Source organism: Crocodylus siamensis, chromosome 11 (assembly GCF_052110815.1).
Source record: "Crocodylus siamensis isolate JL-2025a chromosome 11, ASM5211081v1, whole genome shotgun sequence".
NCBI classification, from domain to species: Eukaryota; Metazoa; Chordata; order Crocodylia; family Crocodylidae; genus Crocodylus; species Crocodylus siamensis.
Genome location: NC_143405.1, coordinates 8,121,239 through 8,144,087, shown reverse-complemented (window position 1 = coordinate 8,144,087; position 22,849 = coordinate 8,121,239). Strand labels below are relative to the sequence as shown.

The 22,849-nt window shown below is 54.5% G+C and overlaps 2 protein-coding genes across 6 annotated transcripts in view; one reads left to right on the top strand and one right to left on the bottom strand.

Moving 5' to 3' along the window:
- The first annotated feature begins 2,715 nt into the window (after positions 1-2,715).
- Positions 2,716-13,353, top strand: PRRT1B (proline rich transmembrane protein 1B). Its single transcript, XM_090021921.1, has 4 exons — positions 2,716-3,302; positions 9,777-10,231; positions 10,789-10,929; positions 11,825-13,353. The coding sequence occupies exons 1-4, from the start codon at positions 3,293-3,295 to the stop codon at positions 11,969-11,971; spliced, it is 753 nt and encodes a 250-aa protein (XP_089878047.1). The 5' UTR covers positions 2,716-3,292; the 3' UTR covers positions 11,972-13,353.
- Positions 13,354-18,098: 4,745 nt separating this feature from the next.
- RAPGEF1 (Rap guanine nucleotide exchange factor 1) overlaps positions 18,099-22,849 on the bottom strand; it is a 118,841-nt gene continuing 114,090 nt past the window's right edge. For all 5 annotated transcript variants that reach the window (XM_090021848.1, XM_090021849.1, XM_090021851.1 and 2 more), the window contains one exon: positions 18,099-22,264. In XM_090021848.1, coding sequence (XP_089877974.1) covers positions 22,114-22,264 — 151 coding nt within the window. In that variant the 3' untranslated portion in view covers positions 18,099-22,113. The remainder of the gene's footprint in view (positions 22,265-22,849) is intronic.

The following is a 22,849-nucleotide window of genomic DNA, read 5'->3' as shown; positions in this document are numbered from 1 at the left end:
GGGATCTTTTGCAGCCTTCGGATCCTCTAGAATAGGACCAAGCCATCTCCCGTGAATGAGTGTTATCTGCACAGAAGCAATAATCACTAGTTACACAGTCTGTATAGAAACCAGTATCAGAAAATAAACACTTCTATAGGACTGGTAGCAAACAGGAGAAGAATCCCGCTCGGGAGGAATTGTTTCAGACCAGCTTGCTTCGCGTGGGCAGGCTCCCGCGGTGCAAGAGAACAAGGCGGCAGTTTGCGGTTTCGAAATCAAGATCCATAGAGCCCCAATCGGCTTTTGGAGGCAAGGCAAATAGTTCTCTGTGTCCTGCTCTGGTCTGCGAATGGCACGATTGCCAACTTCTGGCTGCCGGCGCTTGTGGCTGTTCTAATCCTGCTCCTTGCTCCCTTTCCGTTCTGCAAATGCAGCAGTTCTGCAGCCTTTTGGGGGACACGTGCCCTTCGCTGAGGTTGTCAGGGTGCTTTTGTGTCCCTACAGGTCTGTGCGGCGGGTTAGGAATAAAGCAACTCTTTCTGTCACAGCACTCAGTTGTAACGTCTCCAGCAGCTGAGCGGTTGTGGAGTTGTTCTTTGTTCTTCCAGTTCTGTTTCCCTTCCCTCCTCCTGCTTTCCATTCCCACCCTCTTGCCTGTGCCAGGTCCCCCCTGGGCTTCCCAGATCCTGGGTTCAGAAACGTACGGATACGCCAACAGCCCATCCGGCCTTGAGCCTCTCTCCGACTCTGCCGATACAGGGAGAGGGTGCTTGTCCTCGCACCCCGTGTGTTGGTGGTTCCCCAACTACCCAAAAATCAGACAAGCGGAGACTCTCCGTCAGACCGGTTGTGCCGGAAAGGCGAGGGGAATGAGTGGCCGTTGCGTGGGCAGCATGCCTGGTGCCCCCAGCACGGATACCAGCCAGGAGCCGGGGCAGTCGCAGAAGAGGTAGCGGACATAGGAAGGAATTCGATTCTCATCCAGGCTGAGTGCACCTGGCATTTGGGCTACCCTCACCTCCACCGTCTTAGTAAGGAACTGATGTTTAATGATTCCCAGGAGAGAAGGGGGTGCACAGCCTGGGCCAGGGACAGCAGCAGCAAGAGCTGAGCAGGGGAGGAAAGGAAGGGGCAGGGTTGCTGTTGATGACTTCCCAGCACACGCTGTGCTCTGGGCTGCTAAACTGGAAGTGATACAGCCCTGGGCAGGGCACAGTTATAGTGTCATAAAGGTGCTGAGTCAACCATGCTATTTTATAGGTGCTTTTATAACCACATCCACCCTGCAGCTAGCTAATGCTGGCATAACAATACAGGTTAGAAATGAGCCCCCTCCCTCACCTGGTGAGGCCCAAACTGGGTGCAGGACAAACCCCATCCTCCCTTTCTGGTACAAATGTGGAGCTGGCAGCTGCTGCTTCTTAGTAGAAAAAGTGCATCAGAAGGCAGGGGAGAGGTGCACCTTTATAGACTTACTACGTGAGCTACGTAGAGAGCACGAGCACGAGCTTTCATGAACCAAAGTTCACTTCGTCATTAGATCCAGGCAAGAAGTGACTCTCCGTGGGAGTTGCAGGGTTACTTTCATTGCAGGCGCTCGGTTTGACCCGCTTGTGTCCCCCAAAATGAAACACACTTTCATGCGTACGTGTTCTCACTCTCCGATACCCATCGGCAGCACTACGCAAACCCTGGTTGTGGCCAATGGGAACCTTTTGAGGCCTGTTGCAAGGACATTTCTAATAAATCACTGGGGGAAAGGCGTGGGGTATTTTTTTTTGTGAAAGCAAAATAAACTTTGGTTTGGTTTGCAGCTTTTTGCAGAACAGTCCCTTGGGCCAAACCAGGCCTTTTTATGGCAAAAACCTAATGCAGTGGAAAAACATCACCTGGTGCTGCTTGTTGGCCGAGACACAGGAGCTCTGGACATTTCTCTCCGTTGTCCCGGTCATGGTTAGTGGCAGGACCATCCCCTCCCAAGGTCTCACATCATGCACATGTCCCCTGGTGCCAGGCCTGTGGTATCTGTTGAGGTGGGATTCCCCAATTCACCAGCTGTTAGACCATGATCCCTTTGATTTTGGAAGTGCAACAACGGTCCAAATGCATTTGCCAATTAAATTAAAATCGTATCCATTTCCTATCAGCTTAATTCGACTGGCATCTATGCAGGTACCCCCTCACCCCTCCTTGGGATCTCCCTGCCAGGGAAGCATGGGCCCTGCAGCTAGTGGGTCTCCCCAAGGGCTCCCCTCTGGCCCCTGTGACAGCAGCTGTCTGAAGTGTGTCCTAAGCAGCGTCCTGACCATATAGCTCTGCTTACCGCGCTGCAAATGCTGCAGCACACGCGGGCCCGGGTGTGAGGCCAAGGAGAGCCCTACCCACTTATTCCCCTGAATGAGCAACACCTCCGCCCCAGAAGGGCCTCCAAGCTACTTCTTTTCTTCCTCCCTTCTCTGTTAGTTGAACCCTCGCTCGCCCCTATATCTTTTCTTCATACCCATTCGCTTTGCCTCTATTTTCCCAATCGCTGCCGATCCCTCTCATTTTAGGAGGAAGGACCGAACAAAGATGCAACACAAGATAAACAACATGCTCTGCTGATACAGCTGCTCCCATCCGACAGGTCCGAGAGCGCTTTACAGACGGGACAGGAAAGACGTGCTTCAGTCCTCCTTGAAATGCAGCCACCTCTGGACTGGAGCCGGGCTCACAGCAGCGCTACCCACCGCTCTTTGCATGGATGCGTGGTGCAGCGAGACAGGCCGGCCTGCTCCCGGACACGCATCTGCGTCGAGCCCTGGGTTTGCACTGGCTTTCACATGTATTTACAGATCAAAGGGCTCCCTGGCCTGTTCAGGGTGGCCTTATCCAGAGCAGGCTCTGACAGGCTCACGCTCCCCCTCCCAAGACAGATAGGGAAGGGGAGGTCAGCCTCCATGCATCTGGCCTTCCTCTCCCCCCCACCCCCGGGGGCAGGGAGATGCTGGTACAGCCTGGCCTGGCTGGGAACACCATGGCACGGAGCGGCGCTGCCCTTGTGTACACAGCCATCTGCAAACAAGCTCGTCAATTATTAATAAGGCTCAGCTCAGCCCCAGAGAAACCAAATCCGAGCAGGGCGGGAGGCGCGGACAGTCGCTCCCAGGGGAATGCAGGGAGCAGAGAGTCTCCGCAGAGCGAGAGCAGCAAGGCTATAGAGATCCCCGGGAACATCTGACCCCCCTGACACAGGGCCCTTTGCCCTGGTTTGGGCAGCCCATCAGCCTAGTCTGGGGCAACACTGACAGAGAAGACAGCGCACCCATCCATGGAGCCAGGTAATGTGAGCGCTCCCTAACTCTGGGGGGAGTGGGGATGCTGTTGGTAGCAGAGTGCATAAGGACTAGGGCAGCGGTCCCCACCGTTTCAGACTCGAGGCCTGCTTGGAAGATGCCAGCTCTGAGTTTCCACTTGATCTTTCACTGCAGAACAATGAGCCGAGCATGGGTTTCAAGCTATGGATTCCTATTTGAAAGCTCTGGGTTTATCTTGTGGCTTGTGTTTGCACATCTAACATGGTGTGGCACCCTCGAAAGGATCCCGAGGCACCCCAGGGTTGAAACTAGAGCTCTGCTCAGCTATGCCAGTTCGCTGCCCGGGGATGGCTCTGTCACCTGGGCATTCATGGTGCTGGGAGGTCTGCCCAGTGCAACACAAGCCTGCCAGCACCCTCCACAAGCTCAGTATATATCCCCCCACCAGGGAACAGGGGCAGAGAGGGGGCATCTGTGGCCAGCTCAAGGTCACCCAGCAAAGCACTATCAGAACCAGGATTAAAGGTCCGGGGTTCCTGGTTCTCAGCCCAGGCTGAGCACACCTTGTCTCTGGAAAACCTCCATCTGCATACCAGTGCCCGAAGCCTGGCTCCAGCTGCCACAGCTCTCCTCTGACCCACAGCACAAGGGCAGCCTTGGGGAGGTCCGTGCATGTTGGGGAGAGTTTCCCTGTGTCCGAGGGGCTCACAGCCAGAGGGAGAGGAAATCCTGGCCCCACTGAGTGAGCAGAGTTCAGAGCTTTGCCCCTCCTGGAGAAACCGGGGTTATGGAGTCTGGGCACGTTCGATAGTATTTGCACTATATGCCACTCCCGGAACAAAGGAGTCCTGCAACAGCATGCACACAGCCTTCTTCAACCCAACTAGCAGCAGGATTCAGTGAGATGACAGGTAGCTTCACATGGAGACTGTTCATAGGGGACTTTTCAGGGTTTGGGGAGAGCAGTCGCCAAGCAGCTGAGAGCACGAGAATGAGCGCTGGCACGGGCAGTCGAGCGGCGCTGGCTGCGAGCCAGGCAGAGATCTTGTGTTCTCACCCCGGAGTATCAGGCATCAACCTCAGAGTGAAACTAAGTCAAGCAGCTCCGGTCCCCGAACGGCTCCGGATTTCCAAGCTGCCTGTCCCACGAGGGCATCTCTGATGTCGTCTGGTGTGAGCGTGAGCCACCGAGCGTTGTGGCTGCCACACTTGCTGGAAAGGCAGAGGAACACCCTGACACCAGCATCACACTGTTGCCATGGAAATGGGGCATCCGTATCTCAGGAGGCCACAGTCTGTTGGCAGGGGCACGCGCCAGGGTGCCCGGTTCTGTCCACAGGGCCGCCCAGCGTACACTCGTCCTGCTGCTTGCTCCCAGGCCATAGCACTGTCCTTCTCTCACCACGCCTGTGCAGGCAAGCAGCGAATTGTCCCCTGCTGCAGGCAGGCGCCAGGGGCCCTGGAACGGAAGGGATCTGAGCTAAGACCTCCCATCATGGCAGGTCCTAAGGGCTACAAGGACCAGACAGCATGCGACAGCACTGGGGGTAGAGGGCAAGGATCTGTGCGTTTCCATCTCAGGTTTGAACGCTATTTTAACTGATTAGTTTAAGTAGCCTGGGCGCAGGGCTGAGAGTCAGTGTGGCCTGAGAGGGAGACCTGGCTGTGACACCGATGCAGCATGTGGCCTTGGGCAAGACACATTGCCTTTACACTTCTGTTTTCTCCACGTTTCCAGGGCCTGGGAGGAGAGGCAGTATTTACACATGGCCGTAACAGGACACAGCGCTCATGACAGGCTGTTAGTAGGGATCCAGCTCCTTTACATGCACAAAAGGAAGCCAAAAGCCCTCCAGTTGCTTCTCTTTTTTCCAGGAAGTAGAGCGAGGCACAAGTAGACAAGAGAAAGGCCAGGCAATCACCCCTACTCAGGAGCCAAGATGGGGGCATCGCCTGCTTGATAGTGCCCTGGTGGCAAAGCTGTCCCTCTATTTTCCCCCTCTGCTATGGGCTGCCTGTCCACCGTTAACAAGGGCCGAGGTGCAGGAAGTCTGCCATCTGGGTAGTGGTCAACATCCAGATGGAAATCCCGAAGGGCGCATGGGGCTGGACAGAGAGCCAGGATGGAGGCTCGGCCAGGCCAGGCCGCACGAGTCAGATAAAGCCGAAAGCAACTCCAGAGAGCTGCAGCAAGGATGCTTCCACGTCCTTCTGGGCTTTAATATCCAGCAGATAGTTTCTCAAGTGGGCCAGTCTCCCTAAAGATGCATCACTGAGCTCCGAGGGTCCCGGGGCAGCTGGGGGGATCATTTTGATCTTGACCACAGTTCAGAGGGTTGCTGGTTCTGGCCAGGCTCCTCTCAGCACAAGCCGCCGACCTGAAAGCCTGGATCCCAGCTGGGGCTTGACTGAGTTTCACAGGTTGCAGCAGGCTTGCTTGGAGAGGCCCTCCTCTTGTCTTGAAAAGGCCAAACGTCCAGTGACCGGGTCCCACAGCTCCGCGTCTCAGCAATCCCTCATTTTAGGGTTACTCTTTGCCAGGAGTCTGCTGCATTGGGCTGGCAAACCCTGGAGAGGGGGGAAAGGGCCTGGTGGGGTTTGCTTTGTGGGAACTCTCCACAGCCCGTGTGCAACCTGCACCGTGCCAGACCAGGCTGGAGGGGTGCCCAGCTAATGGAGTATTTCCTACCCAAACCCACATACAGATACTAGTATTTGCACATCTACAGCACTTTTTCCTAGAGACCCAGGCAAAGAAGGCAGTGCAAGCTCACAGCAATGTGATGCCGCTGCGCCCCTACCTGCTCCGAGCCACCCCAAGCTGAGGTCTGGTGCGTGGGAACGATGGCCACTAACAGGGATCTTCCAGGGTTGTAGGAACATGCTGGTCTTTTCTGCACCACGGGGTGCCTGGCTGTCTCCCTGCCCTGGCAATATTACAAACCACCAGGCCGCACTGTCCCCTGACACCGTAGCCATAAGGCCCTGCCAGGTCCTGCGCCACATCACGGGGGAAGCGGCCCCTTGTGCCGGCAGCTGGAGGACGGATGGCAGCGTTGCCCTTCTCCCTTCTGTACCAGTTTCCAGACACCACAGACCGTTTGTCACGTTCCTTCTCCCCACCTTGCCCCTTCCCAAGGTGCTGCCAGTCCTGTTTCCTTATGAAGCAAGGAGTCAGGGGAGGGGTACTCTGAAGTGCTTTGGGTTAGAGTACAGGGCAGTCCAGGGGAAAGGGACTTAACGGTGGGCGTCTACTACAGACCTCCCAACCAGGGGGAAGAGCTTGACCAGGAATTCTTGGGTCAGCTCACAGAGGTAGTGAAGGCTGAGGACGTGGTAGTCATGGGGGACCTGAATTTCCTGGACATCTGCTGGGAAGAGCAGTTAGCCAGGTCTGACCGCTCACGCAGGTTCTTGGCCAGAGTGCAGGACCTCCGTCTAACCCAGGGGGTGCACAGCCCCACCAGGGGGGACGCCTTGTTGGACCTGGTGCTGGCCACGGGTGACAACCTGGTGCGGGGGCTGCGGGTGCTCGACCACCTGGGCAACAGTGATCATCGCCTGCTGGGATTCACCATCCAGCGCAAGGTGGCAAAGGCATGCAGTAAGGCAGCGGCCCTAGATTTTAGGAGGGCAGACTTCAACGAGCTAAGGAGGATAGTTGGAGAAGCGCTGAGGTCCCGGGAGGGGGGGAGCCAGGTGTCCAAGGAGAGTGGTCGCTCCTTAAGGAGACGATCCTCCAAGCCCAAAGGAAGGTAATCCCAACGAGGATCAAAGGGAGCAGGAGAGCACACAAGCCTCCATGGCTCACCAAAAGCACCCGGGAATGTCTCCTTGCTAAGAAGGAGGCTCACACCCAGTGGAAAGAAGGGGTCATCACCAGGGAGGACTATTCTGTAGTTGCTCGGGGATGTAGGGGGTAGTTAGGAAGGCCAAGGCAGAGATGGAACTGGGGCTAGCTTCCCAGATCAAGGACAATAAGAAGTCGTTTTTTAAATACATAGGGGGGTAAAAAGAAGGTCCCGGGTAATGTGGGGCCCTTGCAGGACGCATTGGGAAACTTGGTTGTCACACCAGACGGCAAAGCTAACATGTTCAATGATTTCTTTGCCTCCGTCTTCCTAAGTAGGGACCAGAAGAGCCACCTCCCTGCTGGGCCCCCCTCGGGCCCCAGGGGAGGCCCACATGGGTCACGGGTTAGCGAGGATTTAGGGAGCTTCTGGAGGGGTTGGACGTATTCAAGTCAGCCGGTCCGGATGATCTCCACCCTAGAGTTCTAAAGGAACTGGCCGAGGTCATTGCAAGTCCCCTGGCACGGCTTTACGAGCACTCGTGGTGCTCCGGTGAGGTACCGGGGGACTGGAAGAGGGCCAACGTGGTCCCCATCTTCAAAAAAGGCAGGAAGGAGGACCTGGGAAACTGTAGGCCGGTTAGTCTTACCTCGACCCTAGGCAAGCTGTTCGAGAAAATTATGCTGGCACACATCCAGGAGGGGCCAGCAGGGGACTGCATGCTTAGGGGCAACCAACACGGGTTCATCAGTGGCAGGTCCTGTCAGACCAACCTGGTGGCCTTTTACGATCAGATCACCAAATAATTAGATGCAGGGGTAGCAGTAGACATAGTCTTCCTGGACTTCCGGATGGCTTTTGACACTGTCTCTCACCCCGTTCTCATTAAGAAACTGGGGGCTGTGGTGTAGACACCCACACAGTCAAATGTGTCGCCAACTGGCTGGAGGGCCGCACCCAGAGGGTGGTAGTGGATGGGTCCTTCTCAACCTGGAAGGACGTGGGCAGTGGGACTCCGCAGGGCTCGGTCCTCGGGCCCCACTGTTCAACATCTTCATCAGTGATTTGGACGAGGGGGTAAAAGCACCCTGTTCAGATTTGCTGATGACACTAAGATGTGGGGGGACGTGGGCACATCGGAAGGATGCAACAGGCTACAATCAGACCTAGACAGGTTACAAGGGTGGGCGGACGAGAATAGGATGGGCTTCAACACAGACAAGTGCAAGGTGCTGCACCCGGGGAGGAACAACCGGCACCATACCTACAGGTTGGGGAACTCCCCTCTTGTCAGCACGGAGGCGGAAGGGATCTTGGGGTCGTCATTGACTCCAAGATGAACGTGGGCCGGCAGTGTGGGGATGCAGTCAGGAAGGCCGACCGTACCTTGTAGTGCATCCACAGATGCATCTCAAGCAGATCCAGGGAGGTGATCCTCCCCGTCTATGCGGCACTGGTCAGGCCGCAGCTGGAGTACTGCATCCAGTTCTGGGGGCCACACTTCAAGAGGGATGTGGACAGCATGGAGAGGGTCCAGAGGAGGCCACTCGCATGATCAGGGGACAGCAGGGCAGGCCCTACGAGGAGAGGCGACAGGACCCGAACCTGTTCAGCCTCCATGAGAGAAGGCTGAGGGGGGGTCTAGTGGCCTGTTACAAACTAGTCAGGGGGGACCAGCAGGCACTGGGGGAGTCCCTGTTCCCCCGAGCACCGCCAGGAGTGACCAGGAATAACGGTCACAAGCTGGCAGAGGGTAGGTTTAGGTTAGATATCAGGAGGCGCGACTTCACGGTCAGGGCGGCTAGGGTCTGGGACCAACTTCCAAGAGAAGTGGTGCAGGCTCCTACCCTGGGGGGCTTTAAGAGGAGGTTGGATGAACATCTTGCCGGGATCGTTTGACCCCAGTACTCTTTCCTGCCATGGCAGGGGGTCGGACTAGATGATCTGCTCAGGTCCCTTCCAACCCTAGAAACTATGAAAAGCAAATACCTCCCTGGTTTGCAGAGCCAGGCTCTCCCAAGGTCCCTTGCCACGGGGGAAAGGCAGTCAAGGCCCCAAACAGAGTGTAACACAGGGGATCTAACAGGAAACCATAGGTGTGATGTCAGTGGAGTCACGGGTCTATGAGAGCGTGCGGTGGGGCAGTCAGTCCCATGGGACTCGCGCACATAGGGATTTATGGAGTTTTACATATGGCATTGCACAGCCACCTCATCTGGGCCATGCTTTTGGCTTGGGGGACTGGTACTGCCCGTCCTAATCCTCCCCATGGAGCAGCACGGACACGCCGGGGGCACGGTGACCCGCCAGGGCTCTGGCAGTCCGAGTGGCACCTAAACCACCCCGTCAGGCTTGGGGAATGGATCCGAATGCTTTTGAAAGCCCATCCTGTGCAGGGCCAGCAGCTCCTCCTGCCTGCTTCTGGCCTGGGGGGGAATAATAAAGCCGACGGGGAAAGAGCCAGGTGACCACCATCCTGGAGCAGGCTGGCTCAGTGCACGGCTGGCTCTCTTCTGCTCACACCTGCTTGGTGAACGGGATCCAGAGAAAGGCAGAGCACGCGTGTGGGGCTGAGTGGCTTTGGCAGCCTGTCTCCTGGTTTGTCTCGAGGCCTCTTCCGTTCGCCTCATTGCTGGGGAGCGAGGAACTTTTTGAGCCACCGCCTCAGCGAGAGCGCATCGCTCACTGTGCTGTGGTTTCTTTCCAGGGACCGGCGCCACAGCCGAGCCTGCCTGCGCCTCCGCAGAAGGGCTGAGAAGCCGCGAGCCCCTCGGAGGGATCAGCATCAGCGTGGAAGGAGGTCTCGGGATGGCCCGGGGGGCCCGTGGAGATCCCGGTGGAGGTGGAGCTGGAGCTGGGGCTGTGGGGAGGGGGCAGCAGCAGAGCACCACTTCCCCAGGCCTCGGGGGTGCCGCCAGCCCACCTGCACCTGCCACGCAAGAGAGGCAAGGACCCAAGCGCTCGTTGGCCACCGCCAATGCTGGCTTTGTGGAGGACCCGCCGCCCTACTCTCCTCCAGACCCGAAGATGCTTCACTTGCTGTACCCGCCGTTCCAGGCCCCTGGCTCAGGACAAGCGCCCGTCACATACCAGCCAGGACCCGTGCACCCCCCTGCCTGCTCCCAGTCGAATCTACCTCCTGTCTTCTTCCCTTACACCATTGTACGTAGCCTCCTCGCACCTCTCTACCACTACCTGCACTGCTCTCGCCCCTCCAAACCCGCACCCCTCCAGTTGCCTCTCAGCAACATGTGGCAACACGACTGCTGAGCTAACCAGGACTATGTCCCCCTTACACAGCTTCCCTCCAAGGGCCTGTCTTCCAAGGATGCACGGGTTGGGAGGCTCTCCCCTCCCTTCTTCCCACAGCAGACAGCAGGGCCAGCCATGAGCGCAAGCTATACAAAATGACTTCATGGACTTCACAACAAGTTGTGGGGCCATCCCATTGCTCTCCCCCACAGCAGGGTCAGAAGGGAACACGGGCCCGGTGCTAGTCTGTCCATGACGTAGCTCCTTGACAACTCCCAGAGCCCTACGACAAGGTCCTGAGGGCACGGGACCATCTCCGGGCAGTAGCATCAGCAGTCCCTTGGAAGGAACGGGGTGGGTGCAGCTGGTGCCTTTTACATGTCACTCCAGTGATGCCAGGCAAGAGGTAGCCCAGGGGATGGCCCAGGTCTCCTGGCATTAAGAGCCCGCTTTGCTCTGCCTTACAGTACAACGGGCCGCCTGGCACTGGGCTTCCAGCACCCGTCAACAGAAGACGTCCGCCCAAGGACTACATGGTGGAGTCCGTGCTGGTGATGATCTTCTGCTGCTTACTGACGGGGATGATTGCTCTTGTGTACTCCCAGGAGGTAGGAAACACCCTCAGCCGGGGTCCTCTCAGTGGAGCCCGTGTGATCTTGGCAGCAGGGTCCTCTCCTCATGCCCCTGCAGTGTGTGAGGGATGTCAGTAGTAGCTATAAGATGCACTCAAATGATGCTAAGAGGTTGCTGTGGCAGGAAGGCTGAGCCACGGGGTCCCTGGTTGTAGCTATTTGGGGTAGTGGAAGGAGGGAGCAATTCCAAGAATAATCCTTTTTTCTCCAGAGTTGGCTCTTGACTTCACCCTAGGCACGTGACAGCACAACTGCTCCGTGAACCCACCAGTCCCCATTCATACCCATGAAGAGAAAGCCTTTTCCGGTAGCCGTAGGGGACAGGAGTAGGAGCCATAGTCTCAAACTGCAGCACAGGAAATTTTGGTTGGAGTTGAGGAAGGGTTTGCTGATGGCGGGAGTCAAGCATTGAGACAGGCCCCTAGAGAAGGGGTGGAAGCAGTATCCCTGGGGAGTTGCAAGAGCGGGTTGGACAGACGCTCGCCTAGGATGGTTTAATTGGGAACGATCCTACCCTGAACAGGGGGCTGGACCAGGTGACCTGAGGAGGTCCCATCCAGCTGAAGTCCCAGCAGTAAAGATTTGGCCAGTGCCTCCTGGGGCAGAAAACACTCTGTGAAACCAGCTCTACCTTTTTCTATTAGTCACAGTAATTGTAGGTTGGCAAATCCAGACCCACAGAGTCTGTAGGTGCTACAGAAGTCAGTAGGAGGGAGATCCCTGCCTGTGCTCGGCGACTGGTCTCTTGTGCCTTTCTGCTTTGCCAGCAGCACCGTGCAGGGGAACCGTGCCCTGGGGCTGAGGGTCTAGACAAGCCTCAGAAACTGCCACTGTCTTCTCATTTGCTGACGTGCTCTTTTCCCCACCTCAGACACGAGCAGCCCTGGGCAGAGGAGACCTCATCCAAGCCAAGCTGGCATCCAGGAAAGCTCGGACCTTGATCCTCTTCAGCCTGTTCTTCGGCGTGTTTGTGTCTGTCAGCTGGGTCATCTATGTGGTAGTGGCTCTCTATGTATGACAATGCCCGGGAGACAACAGGATGCAGCACGTTCTCTGCAGAGCGCAGCACTGCCACCGCTACCATCCACGTGAGCAGCAAAGGGACACATACCTAGTTGGGGGCTAAGAGGAGTGCAGTGGTACAGAGATCAGAGGGTCTCCCCGATCCTCTGCCCCAGTGGCCAGCAGGGATTGCACAGCATGGGCACGTGCTTCGCCCTGTGTTTGGCACTGCATTTTCTTCCTCCAGTGCACTGACCGCACAGGCCCTGCGGTAGCCACAGCCAAGCCAACCCAACCCAACCACTTGCATCCAGAGAGCGATAGTCACAAGGAAGCAGCAAAGCCAACACAGGAACAAACCGCCCTGCCTCATCCTGCCCCAGGGGACAGGAAGATAAAGTGACCCAAGCTCCCCCAGGCTGATTGCCACATTGCTTCATTAGCCTGGTCCCAGTCCCAAAACGAGACCTCACCCCTATGCCAGGTATCAGGCTGGAACATCTGCAGGACTCATCGGCCTCCGTGGTCTCACTGGGACCCTGGGAGCTCTATTCCCAGAGCAGCTGCTTAAGAAGAAAGCAATGAAAGCCCACAGTAGGATGAAGCCAGGGAGGCTGCAGTACTGGAGCCCTCCCCCTGACAAGGGCATCCCACATGAAGTTCACCCTTATTTCACACCATCAGAAAAACTGAGCCTGGAGGACTCTTGCTTTGCTCGTGCTGAGCAATGATCTCCCTAGAAACACCAGAGCAATAGGAGTTGGCAGAGGGAAAAGCCCCGTGGGATCAGCTGAATTACACTTCCCCTTGCCCCACAATTTGTTTCAGACACCGAAAGGATTATTATCCCATTTCATTGGACTGACACAAGAGATGCTACGAGCCTACCTGTATATAAGCTTCTAACACCCAGAATCCAGGTTAAAAGCAGAGACCAGCCAACAGAAGCTGTAACCCAAAAGAGAGTGTTATTTCTGGATTCCCCAAGCATCACGGCCCAAGAAAGCTCATTATGAAATACCCTCTTAGAAAAAGATAGGAAAGAATTTAAGAAACTCTATTACAGGTTTGTAGCTTCTATACGGGGAAACTACAAATAATTTTCCCTTCTCTTTCTGCTGCTGTATTTACATAAAAATAGGTTTAATGCAAACTCACGTTTCCACGTGTCCAGCCAGAGGACTAGCTCAATCCTGAGTCTGATACACTTTGCTCATTCCTAAATTTTGTGCCCTTAGTGGGGTACTTCTAGGGTAAGGCGAATGCTTTGGACAGGGGGTCTTGTTTGCCCTGGATCACCCTTTGGAGCTGGGCTGCCGATGTCGAGATACCGGGAGGAAGATACAGGATGGTTGGATGGCTCAAGCTAAAATCCCTCTGCCTTCCTGTGAGCTCCCATGCAAGGCTCCACCACTGTGCTTATGAGCAGTCCTGACCCCAGGCACCGCATACACATGGCCCCAGCCCAAAAGCTGCTTTACCTGTGCTGGCCAAGGAATACTGCATCTTTGCTGCTCCTGCCTCTTTGCACCCATGCGAGCAGCCCTCAGGAAGTGGTCTGCTTGAATGCTGGTAGCGGTGTAACATCGCATGTGTGAAAACCAACACGATCAGTGCAAGGCATCCGGCTCTGGATGCACAGAGCTGAGCTTGCTCTGCGCACGCATTCAGCGAGGGGAGAGAAGAGAGTCTGGAAATTAGCTGACTCAATCACATTTGCAGATAGGTCTGGGGGAGCCCAGCAGTGACCTGGGCAGGCGATGCCTACAGCACCGAGACAACCCAGAGGCTTTCAGCTGGGCATGGAGCTGTGCTGCAGCTCTCCTGGCCAGTAAGGGGCAGGATTTTCACAGGTTAGCCATGCCTCCAGCTTGTTTTCTAAAGCTGTTATCCATCCCGTGGTCCCAGCCTGGGCTTTTCATAGCACCGCAGCTTGCTTTGACAGCCTCTGAGGGAGGCTGGTCTGGACCCAGCAGAGCAGCTGCAGGTAGGAGTGCCACTAACCCAAGGAGAAACCCCCCCCCCCTTTCCCTTCAACATTTAGCAACTGCTTATGGCCCCAGACCCCAAAGAGTGGGTGCCAGTGAGGCAGGCCTGCCCAGGTCACCGACCACAACCAAGCCCGAGAAGCAGGATGATCCGGACCTTACTTACCTGTTTCATAGTTTCTAGGGTCGGAAGGGACCTAAGCTGATCATCGAGTCCGACCCCTGCATGGCAGGGAAGAGTACTGGGGTCAAACGCCCAGAACTGGACGCAGTACTCCAGCTGCGGCCTGACCAGTGCCGCATAGAGGGGGAGGATCACCTCCCTGGCCCTGCTCGAGATGCATCTGTGGATGCACGACAAGGTGCGGTCGGCCTTCCTGACCGTGTCCCCACACTGCCGGCCCATGTTCATCTTGGCATCAGTGATGACTCCCAGATCCTTTTCTGCCTCTGCCCTGACGAGAAGGGAGATCCCAGCCTGTAGGTATGGTGCTGGTTTTTCCTCCCCAGGTGCAGCACCTTGCACTTGTCAGTGTTGAAGCCCATCCTGTTCTCATCCGCTCACCCCTGTAACCTGTCCAGGTCCGATTGCAGCCTACTCCTCCCTTCCAGCGTGCCCACACCCCCCACATCTGAGTGTCATCAGCAAATTTGAACAGGTGCTTTTTACCCTCTTGTCCAAGTCACTGATGAAGATGTTGAACAGTGCGGGCCCGAGGACCGAGCCCCGGGGAGCCCCACTGCCCACGTCCCTCCAGGGCGAACATGCCCCGCCCCCACCGCTCTCTGGGTGCGGCCCTCCGGCCGGCTGGCGACACATCTGACTGTGCGGGTGTCGACACCACAGCCCCCAGTTTCTTAATGAGAACGGGGTGAGAGACAGTGTCAAAAGCCTTCCGGAAGTCCAGAAAGACGACGTCCACTGCTCCCTTTGCGTCTAAGGATTTGGTGACCTGGTCGTAGGCGGCTACCGGGTTGGTCTGACAGGACCTGCCTCGAATGAACCCGAGTTGGTTGCCCCTAAGCATCATCTCCCCCCCCAGCCCCTTGTGGACGTGCGCCAGGATAACTCTCTCAAAACACTTGCCCAGGATCGAGGCAAGACTAACTGGCCTGTAGTTCCCGGGTCCTCCTTCCTCCCCTTTTTGAAGATGGGAACCACACTGGCCCTCTTCCAGTCCTCTGGCCCCACACCAGAGCCCCACGAGTGCTCATACAGCCGAGCCAGGGGTCCCGCAATGACCTCGGCCAATTCCCCCAGCACTTGGGCGTGGAGATCGTCCGGACCAGCCAGAAGTTCCCTGACTAGATCCTCCCTGACCCTTGGCTTGGGTGCGCCTCCCCTGGGGCCTGGGGGAGCCCGGTGGGGGGCTGATCTGGTCCCTGCTCAGGAAAATGGAGGCAGAGAAGTTGTTAAGTAGGTTAGCTTTGTTGTCCAGTGTGATGACCAAATTTCCTAGTGTGTCTTGCACGGGCTCCACGTTACGTGGTACCTTCTTTTTGCCCTGTGTATTTAAAAAAGGACTTCTCGTTGTCCTTGATCCGGGAAGCTAGTCCCAGTCCCATCTCCGCCTTGGCCTCCCTGACTGCCCCTCTGCAGCTTGTGTCAGGCAAAAAGCAAATCTCTCCTGTCCGCCGCTGGGAATTCTTCCAGTCTCAGGTCCAGAGCACCCAATGCCATCTCCTGGGCCCCCTGCCTGGGCTTTCCACAGCTCCATGCTTCCCTGGACAGACCTCTGGCCTGCACCATGCTGGGCCTGGCCTGGCACCAGCAGAGCTGCCCTCTGCCCCTCACTCCCAGCTGCACCCAGGCCCCTTATTCACAGCACAGATGTAGCATGGTGGCCACCAAACCTCACCCATCACCCTGCAAATGATAGCCCCACACCTGGGCAGTCCTCCCGCGAGAGGGTTGCAGCAGACCTGCGTCCACTTCTCTGGAGCTACTTCAGGCAGCACTTAAACTGCTGCATTACAGGGGCTTCCGTGTGGGCCACCATGAACCCTGGTTCCTTCTGCATGGACCAGGTGGCTCACTCCGGACCCAGCGTCCCCAGAGGGGAGCTTTGCTGAGGGCCAAGCAATGCAGTGGCTCTGCTGTAGCTGGTTCCCACTTTGGGAGTGAGGCTGACACAGGGTTGCCTACAGAAACTTCCAGGACACCTCGTTTCTGCAGACTGGCCGCAGCCATAGCCGAGAAGGCCCAGAGGCACTTCAGGCTGGTCTGAGCGGCAGACTCGCATACCACACGTGGATCCAAAACCACCACAAACAGCTCAGATGGGCTCTGGCGGGCTGCCATCAGTCCTGCCACTGACTTGCTGCCAGGCCTTGGGCCACTCCTTTCATCTTGCCTCACTCAGTGCCTTCATCTGCAGGGAGGGCGCGTGCTCCTCTGCCCGGCGAGATCCCCAGCAGAGATGCACAGTCACAAAAGGCCGAGAGGTGGCCGACCAGGTGGTCATGGGGCCTGGGTGCAGAAAGTGGGCTAACCCCCTCCCTCAGGTCCCGCCCCTGTAACAGACTGGCACAGGATTGCTCCAAAATATTGGTAGCATCTACACATCTGCATGGGGTAATCTCTGAGCTATCACCTCTCCATGAGACAGGCCTGGAGGCAGCATCTGTGTTACCCAGGCAACACCATCTAAATGGGTCCCTCAACTACGGATGAGTATGGCTCAACCTTAGGCACGGGGACCCTCGCAGAAGCAGACTGTGGTAAGCACAGTAGTTTGGAGCTACACAAATAGGACAGGCCCGTGATTATAATCAGCAGCAAAGCAGGAGGCTGTGGCATAGTTCACCAAGCATAAGGAGGGGCATGGGAACCTGAGAGCTATACTTATTTCTACCTTAAGTCACTTCAACTGTGCCTCGGTTTCCCCATTTGTAAAGTGATCCATGGATGGAAAGTGTTATGTAAATGCAGGATGTGATTAAAGCCTCGAGACAGTGGAATCTGCTCACACAAGGGCTAGCACCTCTTCTCCTCTAGTAAGGGGCAGCAATTGCTTTAATGGAAGCCAACACGGCAGGTTGATGTCAGTCTACTTCATTGCAACCCGAGAGGCGAGTAAGGGTCCGTCTCAGGCCCCTGGAAATACTGCTGTGCTCTGCTATGGGCCTGCTTGTGAGATCTCACACCAGCTCAACCTCAGTCCCACCAGATGCTACTCACATTGCCCCTTACACAGGAGCAGGAGTTGAAACCTCTGTGCACCTGGCAGGCCTGAGCTCTTAAAACACCAACAAACTATGAGCACTTAAGCCCAGCAGCTCCTTTGGCCAACATGGAAAGGAAACCACATCTGAGATGTAACACGGCAACTGCTTAAAAAGTGATGTTACACAAAGCACACGGGACAAAATTAGTAAAAAGAAAGAAACAGGCAAAGTCCAAGTCAGGAGGCAAAGCATCCTACGTAATGAGAGAGCAGTGCAATGCTTGCAGAAAGGCCTGCAGCAAACAAATGACCTAACTGCTTCCCCATTTGGTGCTTTAAAACACTAGACCAGCTTTTCAATTTATCCTCACCATGAAAAAAGAGCGTGCAGGCTCCATCTGCCCTGGTGCTCGCAGTGCGCTTGCCTGTGGTGGAGGCAATGTGGTTTTCAGGCCAGCCCTGATGTAGCACTGTGTGCACCACACCCTGCAAGCCCATCCGACTGGAGCGCTGCTTTTGGTATGCGACTCAGTCAGTGTCTGAGCATCCTGCTCTCCAATCTGGCACATGCCAGTTATTTCCAGTGGAATTTTGAACCTTAGCCAGGCCCAGAATAGCCCATGAGCACTGCATTTCCAGTCACCCGTTTCTCCCAGCAATTATCCACAAGCACAGTGTCCACCACAATACTTTCTAGATATTCTGTGACACACGCACACCCTCCTTCATGCGCACGGGTGTGCATGCACACACACACGTACTTGCTACACGACTACGAGGATGCAGAGGTAAGTGGTTTTTCATGGACAGTACTTCCCTGGAAAACAGCCCTGTTCTGTAGCAATGAATGGGCATAGGCTGGGGAGCAAGGCGAAAGGGGAAAAAAAAAAGTTTTGGTTAGAAGGCATGTGAGACAAAAGCCAACTCAAGAACAAGACCCAGGCAAAGGCAAACTGTAGAAAATACGAGGCCACACCAGCTGGAGAAGTGGAATCGATTGTCACTTTAATCCACAGACTGCGGCATGCACTGTAAACATGATCGTTAGCCTGGGTTCTTTATCTGTGTTTATTTCTCCTTAAATATAAAAGTTACACATTTGAAATGTTTGCAGGAAGATGTCGCTATTGGGGCTAGGTTAGTGGTAAATATACACTGTAACATCTGGGGATGGCAGGAGAGGCTTGGGGACCGTGGAGCCGGCCAGGTCAGGTCACGCAGGGGATGACCCGTGTCTGGCACCCATCCCTACACCTTTCCAAATATGGCTGCTGTCATCCTAGAAACAAACGTTGGAGACAATCCTTATTCGGCCTCTGCTTTGCTATTCAGTCAATGCTGTAGCAACCCTTGACTGCAGAAAAATGAAGTCACTCTCAGGTCTCTGCTTGCAAGAGGAGGCTGGACTGACCATGAGAGCCGCCACCTTCTATCCCGCTCAAGCATCGGGCTTGCCAGACACAGCGAGCCGTGGTGTGAGCCCTCCACATGCAACGAAGTACTTGGACTGCTGCTGACAGGGAACTGCTACGTGACCTTACGGTACAAGGGAGAACACTCCCGTGCCCCTTCTCTGTCCAGCTTTGCCTGCATTGTGGCTCTGGGTCACCCCAGGTCCTTTCATGAACCTACAATTGAGAGAAAAGCAAGCAGGCTGAGGCTTACCGATGGGCAACCCCCAAGAGCTGGACTTGCCTTCATGCCACGCAGCATGCCACTAACAGGATCCTGCTGACTGCCGCTAACCATCAGTTTCCCAGTCACTATTTGCAGAGAGCAGGGTGCAGCCAGGAAATCCACATGCCCACTTGTGCACCGGCAGGGAGGGCTTGCCTTTTGCAGGGAGCTGGCTTAATGCGCACGGGCAGCTGTGATTTGTTCCGGTTTAGTTCCCAAAGGGTCTTCTCTGGTGTTCAGTGACAAGGCAGGATGTAGAAAACAATGCACACGTAGTGGGGAGGGTGGAACTAATGGAAAACACCGACACGTGCACCTGCAGGGCTGGTGTTAGGACAAGGTGTGTTCCTGCTGAGGTCAGCTGGGTCCTTTTATTCCCCGTCACCTCTTCTCAGCAAGAGCTGCCTCAGACATCACCCCAGAGGAAATGCGACGCGCAGATGCACGTGTGAGGAGCTGAGCCAACGTGCTCTTGAAATGAAAGGACAATTTGAGTGACACTGCCACGCACGCATACAATACTGCTGTGAATTGCCTACACTCTGCTCTGCTCTGTAAAAATAAAATGGCATGTTTGGAGCCAGCCAGCAGAGGAGTCTGCACCAAACGCAGATCCTATTTGCCTTTTCAGACTTTTTTTTTTTAAATAACTTATTTACAAAGAAAGAAAAAAAATCACTTCCTGCTTCAAAGGCTGTCGAACCTTTGGATGATTGCAAAGACTTTACTGTACGTGGCTTCCAGCTGAAATGATCAGATTAGCTACCTAAGAATGAGCTCTTTAACCGTTTTTCTTTTGAAGTTAAGGGCACAGTTTCCATACTTGTTCTGCTAGTTTTTTCCACTTCAGGAGCTGTCTAGATCTGGCCCAGATTCATCTGTTGGCCTCTTACTCCTCTATATTCTCTTTACATCAAATGCAGCCACACGCAAAGGATAAATCACGCTGTCCGTTCCTGCTCACTCGCCATGCTTGTTCTGAATGGCCTTTGGACATGGACACTATAAGACATGCTGAGAACCAGCCTGAAAAATTAACTTGCATCGGGTAGGGTGCCAGGGGAGGGAAGGGGGGACATCGTATGGTATCTACAAACAACACACCAGTTTAATCTTAAACTAGTCTAAAACCAGGGTTAGCTGAAGAGGTGCTAACAGCCCTTGCAAAAACTCTGATTTCACTTGAGCTGGTCAGAAAAGAGAGGTTTTCATAGTTACATTGGCAAAATCCACTCAGCCAGGATATTGCAGCATTTGACTTAAGTTGCTTCAACATGCTCCTTCAGTGAAAATGGTGCAAGTCTGGGTGCAGACAAGTCCTGTTTTCTGCTTAGATATATTCATTGAAAACAAAAAGGAAATCCATAGTTAAAAAAAAGCCAACAAAAAACTGCCTTTCAACTGAATACTGAGGGGTGTCATCCCATCTTGGGTCATGCAGACTGTCACTCATAGCTGCCACGTAACACAGAGATCAGGAAAGACTTTGCAATCGGTTTGCAGAAGGAAGTGCTTATAGTTCTGACTTAGACAAAAGACGGGTGTAGCAAACACCAAACTGCTAGTGAGAAATAAGTTAAAGGATGCTTGTGGGGAAAATCCCCAGGTAAAACCTCTTTAAGATTTATAGGCCTAAAACAGCAAGGTTCTGTTCAAATCCTCTATAACAAAAAAACCGAACACCCTCCCCCGCCGCCAAAAAATACACACGATCACTGTTAAGTGAATTACACACTGTGGTTCCAGAACAGGGCCTTGTCAGGCCAATTAAAATCTACAACAGACACCTGAAAACACGACCAATACTGTAAACAATTGATGGAGGACAAACGAATGGGAAGGGAGAGGGTCTGACTGGTCAAGCCTAGCTGCATTGGTGATAAGGACACATCCTCCAGAGGCGTGAAGATGGGGAGAGGGGACCAAGGGATTGAATAAGGCACATGGAACAGACTGGGGTTAACGTGGCATGTGAAAGTAAATGCGGACCCTTCCCTCCTCCATGACGTGTGGGGGTGTATGGGCCCCAGTCATTTGGGACTTGGCTACACTGGGCAACTTGGCTTCGCCAACTGCAATGAGCTCCTGCAGCTTTCCTACTATCGAGATCACAAAATGAAGCACCAAGGGGCGAAACACCACGGGGTATGAAGAGGGGAACGATAACAACACTAGGGGGAAAGGATGATCAGTCTTAGCGTCGAGCCAAAGCCTTTTCCTTTCCACCTCAGCATTAAGGACTCCGGGAAACACACCTGCTAGCCCTTCTGCCAGGGTCTAGATGCCTTTCTCTGCACTCTGTTCCAGACACAGCTGCCTCAGGCTTCCATTATACCAGCACGTGGAATAACATTATTCATGAGTTGTGGATTTTAGGCATGGCATTTTGCACATTTTCTTTTTCCTTTAAACCCACTGGCATTCAGACATGCATGAAAAAACCTCCAATGGAACCTAAATACTAGTATATACAAATGGCCAGTCTCATATACTACAGTATTTACGGTGCAATAGCCAGTACCATTGCTAAAAGATACAGGTCTACAAGGCAGTGACCCCACAGTACCTTGGCTAGTCATTGCTTCCAGGGATTGGAGGGATTACTGTCATTTAAATAATGAGATTCAAGAGGGGGGCATGCCGTGACTGGAGACAGCAGCCCCCTTGCCCATGTCTTCAGTGCCTCTGTCATGTCTGCGGAGGTGGCCTTCCCTTCATCAGGAAGGCCAGGGAGACTGGGGCACTTAGATTTGCCAGGCCCTGTAAACACAACTGAGCTCTTTCAAACTGGCACTCCTCTGAGGCAGAGGGGGAGGCTCTCTTCACCTGCCCCTGCCCCTAGGGAAAACGTGACCGGAGATGGCACTGCACAGGAGAGCTGGATGAGAAGGCAGGGAGCCTTCCTGGTTCTTGCCGGCTGCTGAATTGAGATCGGCAGACAAGGGGCTGGCAGACACTGAGCTGCCCCTCCTTGCACTTGCAGACTGGAGCTGGAAAAACATGCTTACAGATTCTCCTTTCCAGGCTCTCTCTTCCCCGGTTTAAAGCTGATTCATGGCACAGAGGGACGAGGGGTGGAAGGAGGACAGTGAAATGAGCTCTGGGCCCTCTCGGCTTCTGCTGTCTAATGAAAGATGGCATCCATACACATTCCCAGCTCTTCTGTTGAGCAACCCCAGCCTTCCCAGGCCCCGAAAAGCCAGCAGCTGCTGCCAACTGCGAGGGAGAGTGCAACATCCAGTAACAGGTACGAGTTTGTTGCTCTGGTCTCAGAGCTGTCCTCTGTGCATCTGCGCAGCAGTGCTCACTCACACATTCTCCTCCTCCTAGGTCTTCTCTTCCCTGTCTGTTTTTCGCCTTGTTATATTCCGAGGCTTGATTTTCAGAGACAGTTCCCACAAGGCCTCCTCGGCCAGATGGTCACTGAAATCGTTGAAGAATGACACTATGTCGTCATTTCTTTTGATGTCGTAATGTCTGAAAAACCAGAGAGAACACTACAGTTAACATGATGACTGCAACACGATGGGAGCCAACCTCATCCTTGGCAAACCCCTGACTATCTGCTCTGGAAGATGCTCAATGTTCTAGTTCTACCATCTGTACAACAGGGTCGACTGCTTAAGGTAACAATGCACTGGTCAAGGAGAGGCAAATGCAGTGTTGAACTTTGAAAAGGGAACAAAACACCAGCCTGGCAACTAGCATGGACCAATTATAAAGGCAATTGCTAGCAGGACACAGCATGAAAGGAAAAAACTATTAAGACTGAAAGAAGCATCAGCAACAAACGAGCCTGGAGAAGGAATAAGCTGCACCTCACAGAAGGACCAGTGGACACCTTGGTTCATAGGAAGCTTAAAAACAAGGCTGGAAAACATTCTGGTGTGCATGCTGCCAGGATTACGTCTGAACCCAAAAGGGATAGGGATTGGATCCAACTTCAGACCCAGCTTTCTGCCGTCTCCAGGATTTGGGCATTCTACACTGTCCTCTCCTGACTTCACACCACTCCTTTCTTAGCTGGGTTCCTTCTTTGTTCCAGCACCAGAGTATGATCTG

What these genes read in the sequence shown, in the direction of transcription:
- PRRT1B (XM_090021921.1), top strand. An exon ending in TCTTCTTCCCTTACACCATT is followed by an intron (nt 10,232 to 10,788) that starts GTACGTAGCCTC and finishes TCTGCCTTACAG; the next exon opens with TACAACGGGCCGCCTGGCAC. An exon ending in CTCTTGTGTACTCCCAGGAG is followed by an intron (nt 10,930 to 11,824) that starts GTAGGAAACACC and finishes TCCCCACCTCAG; the next exon opens with ACACGAGCAGCCCTGGGCAG.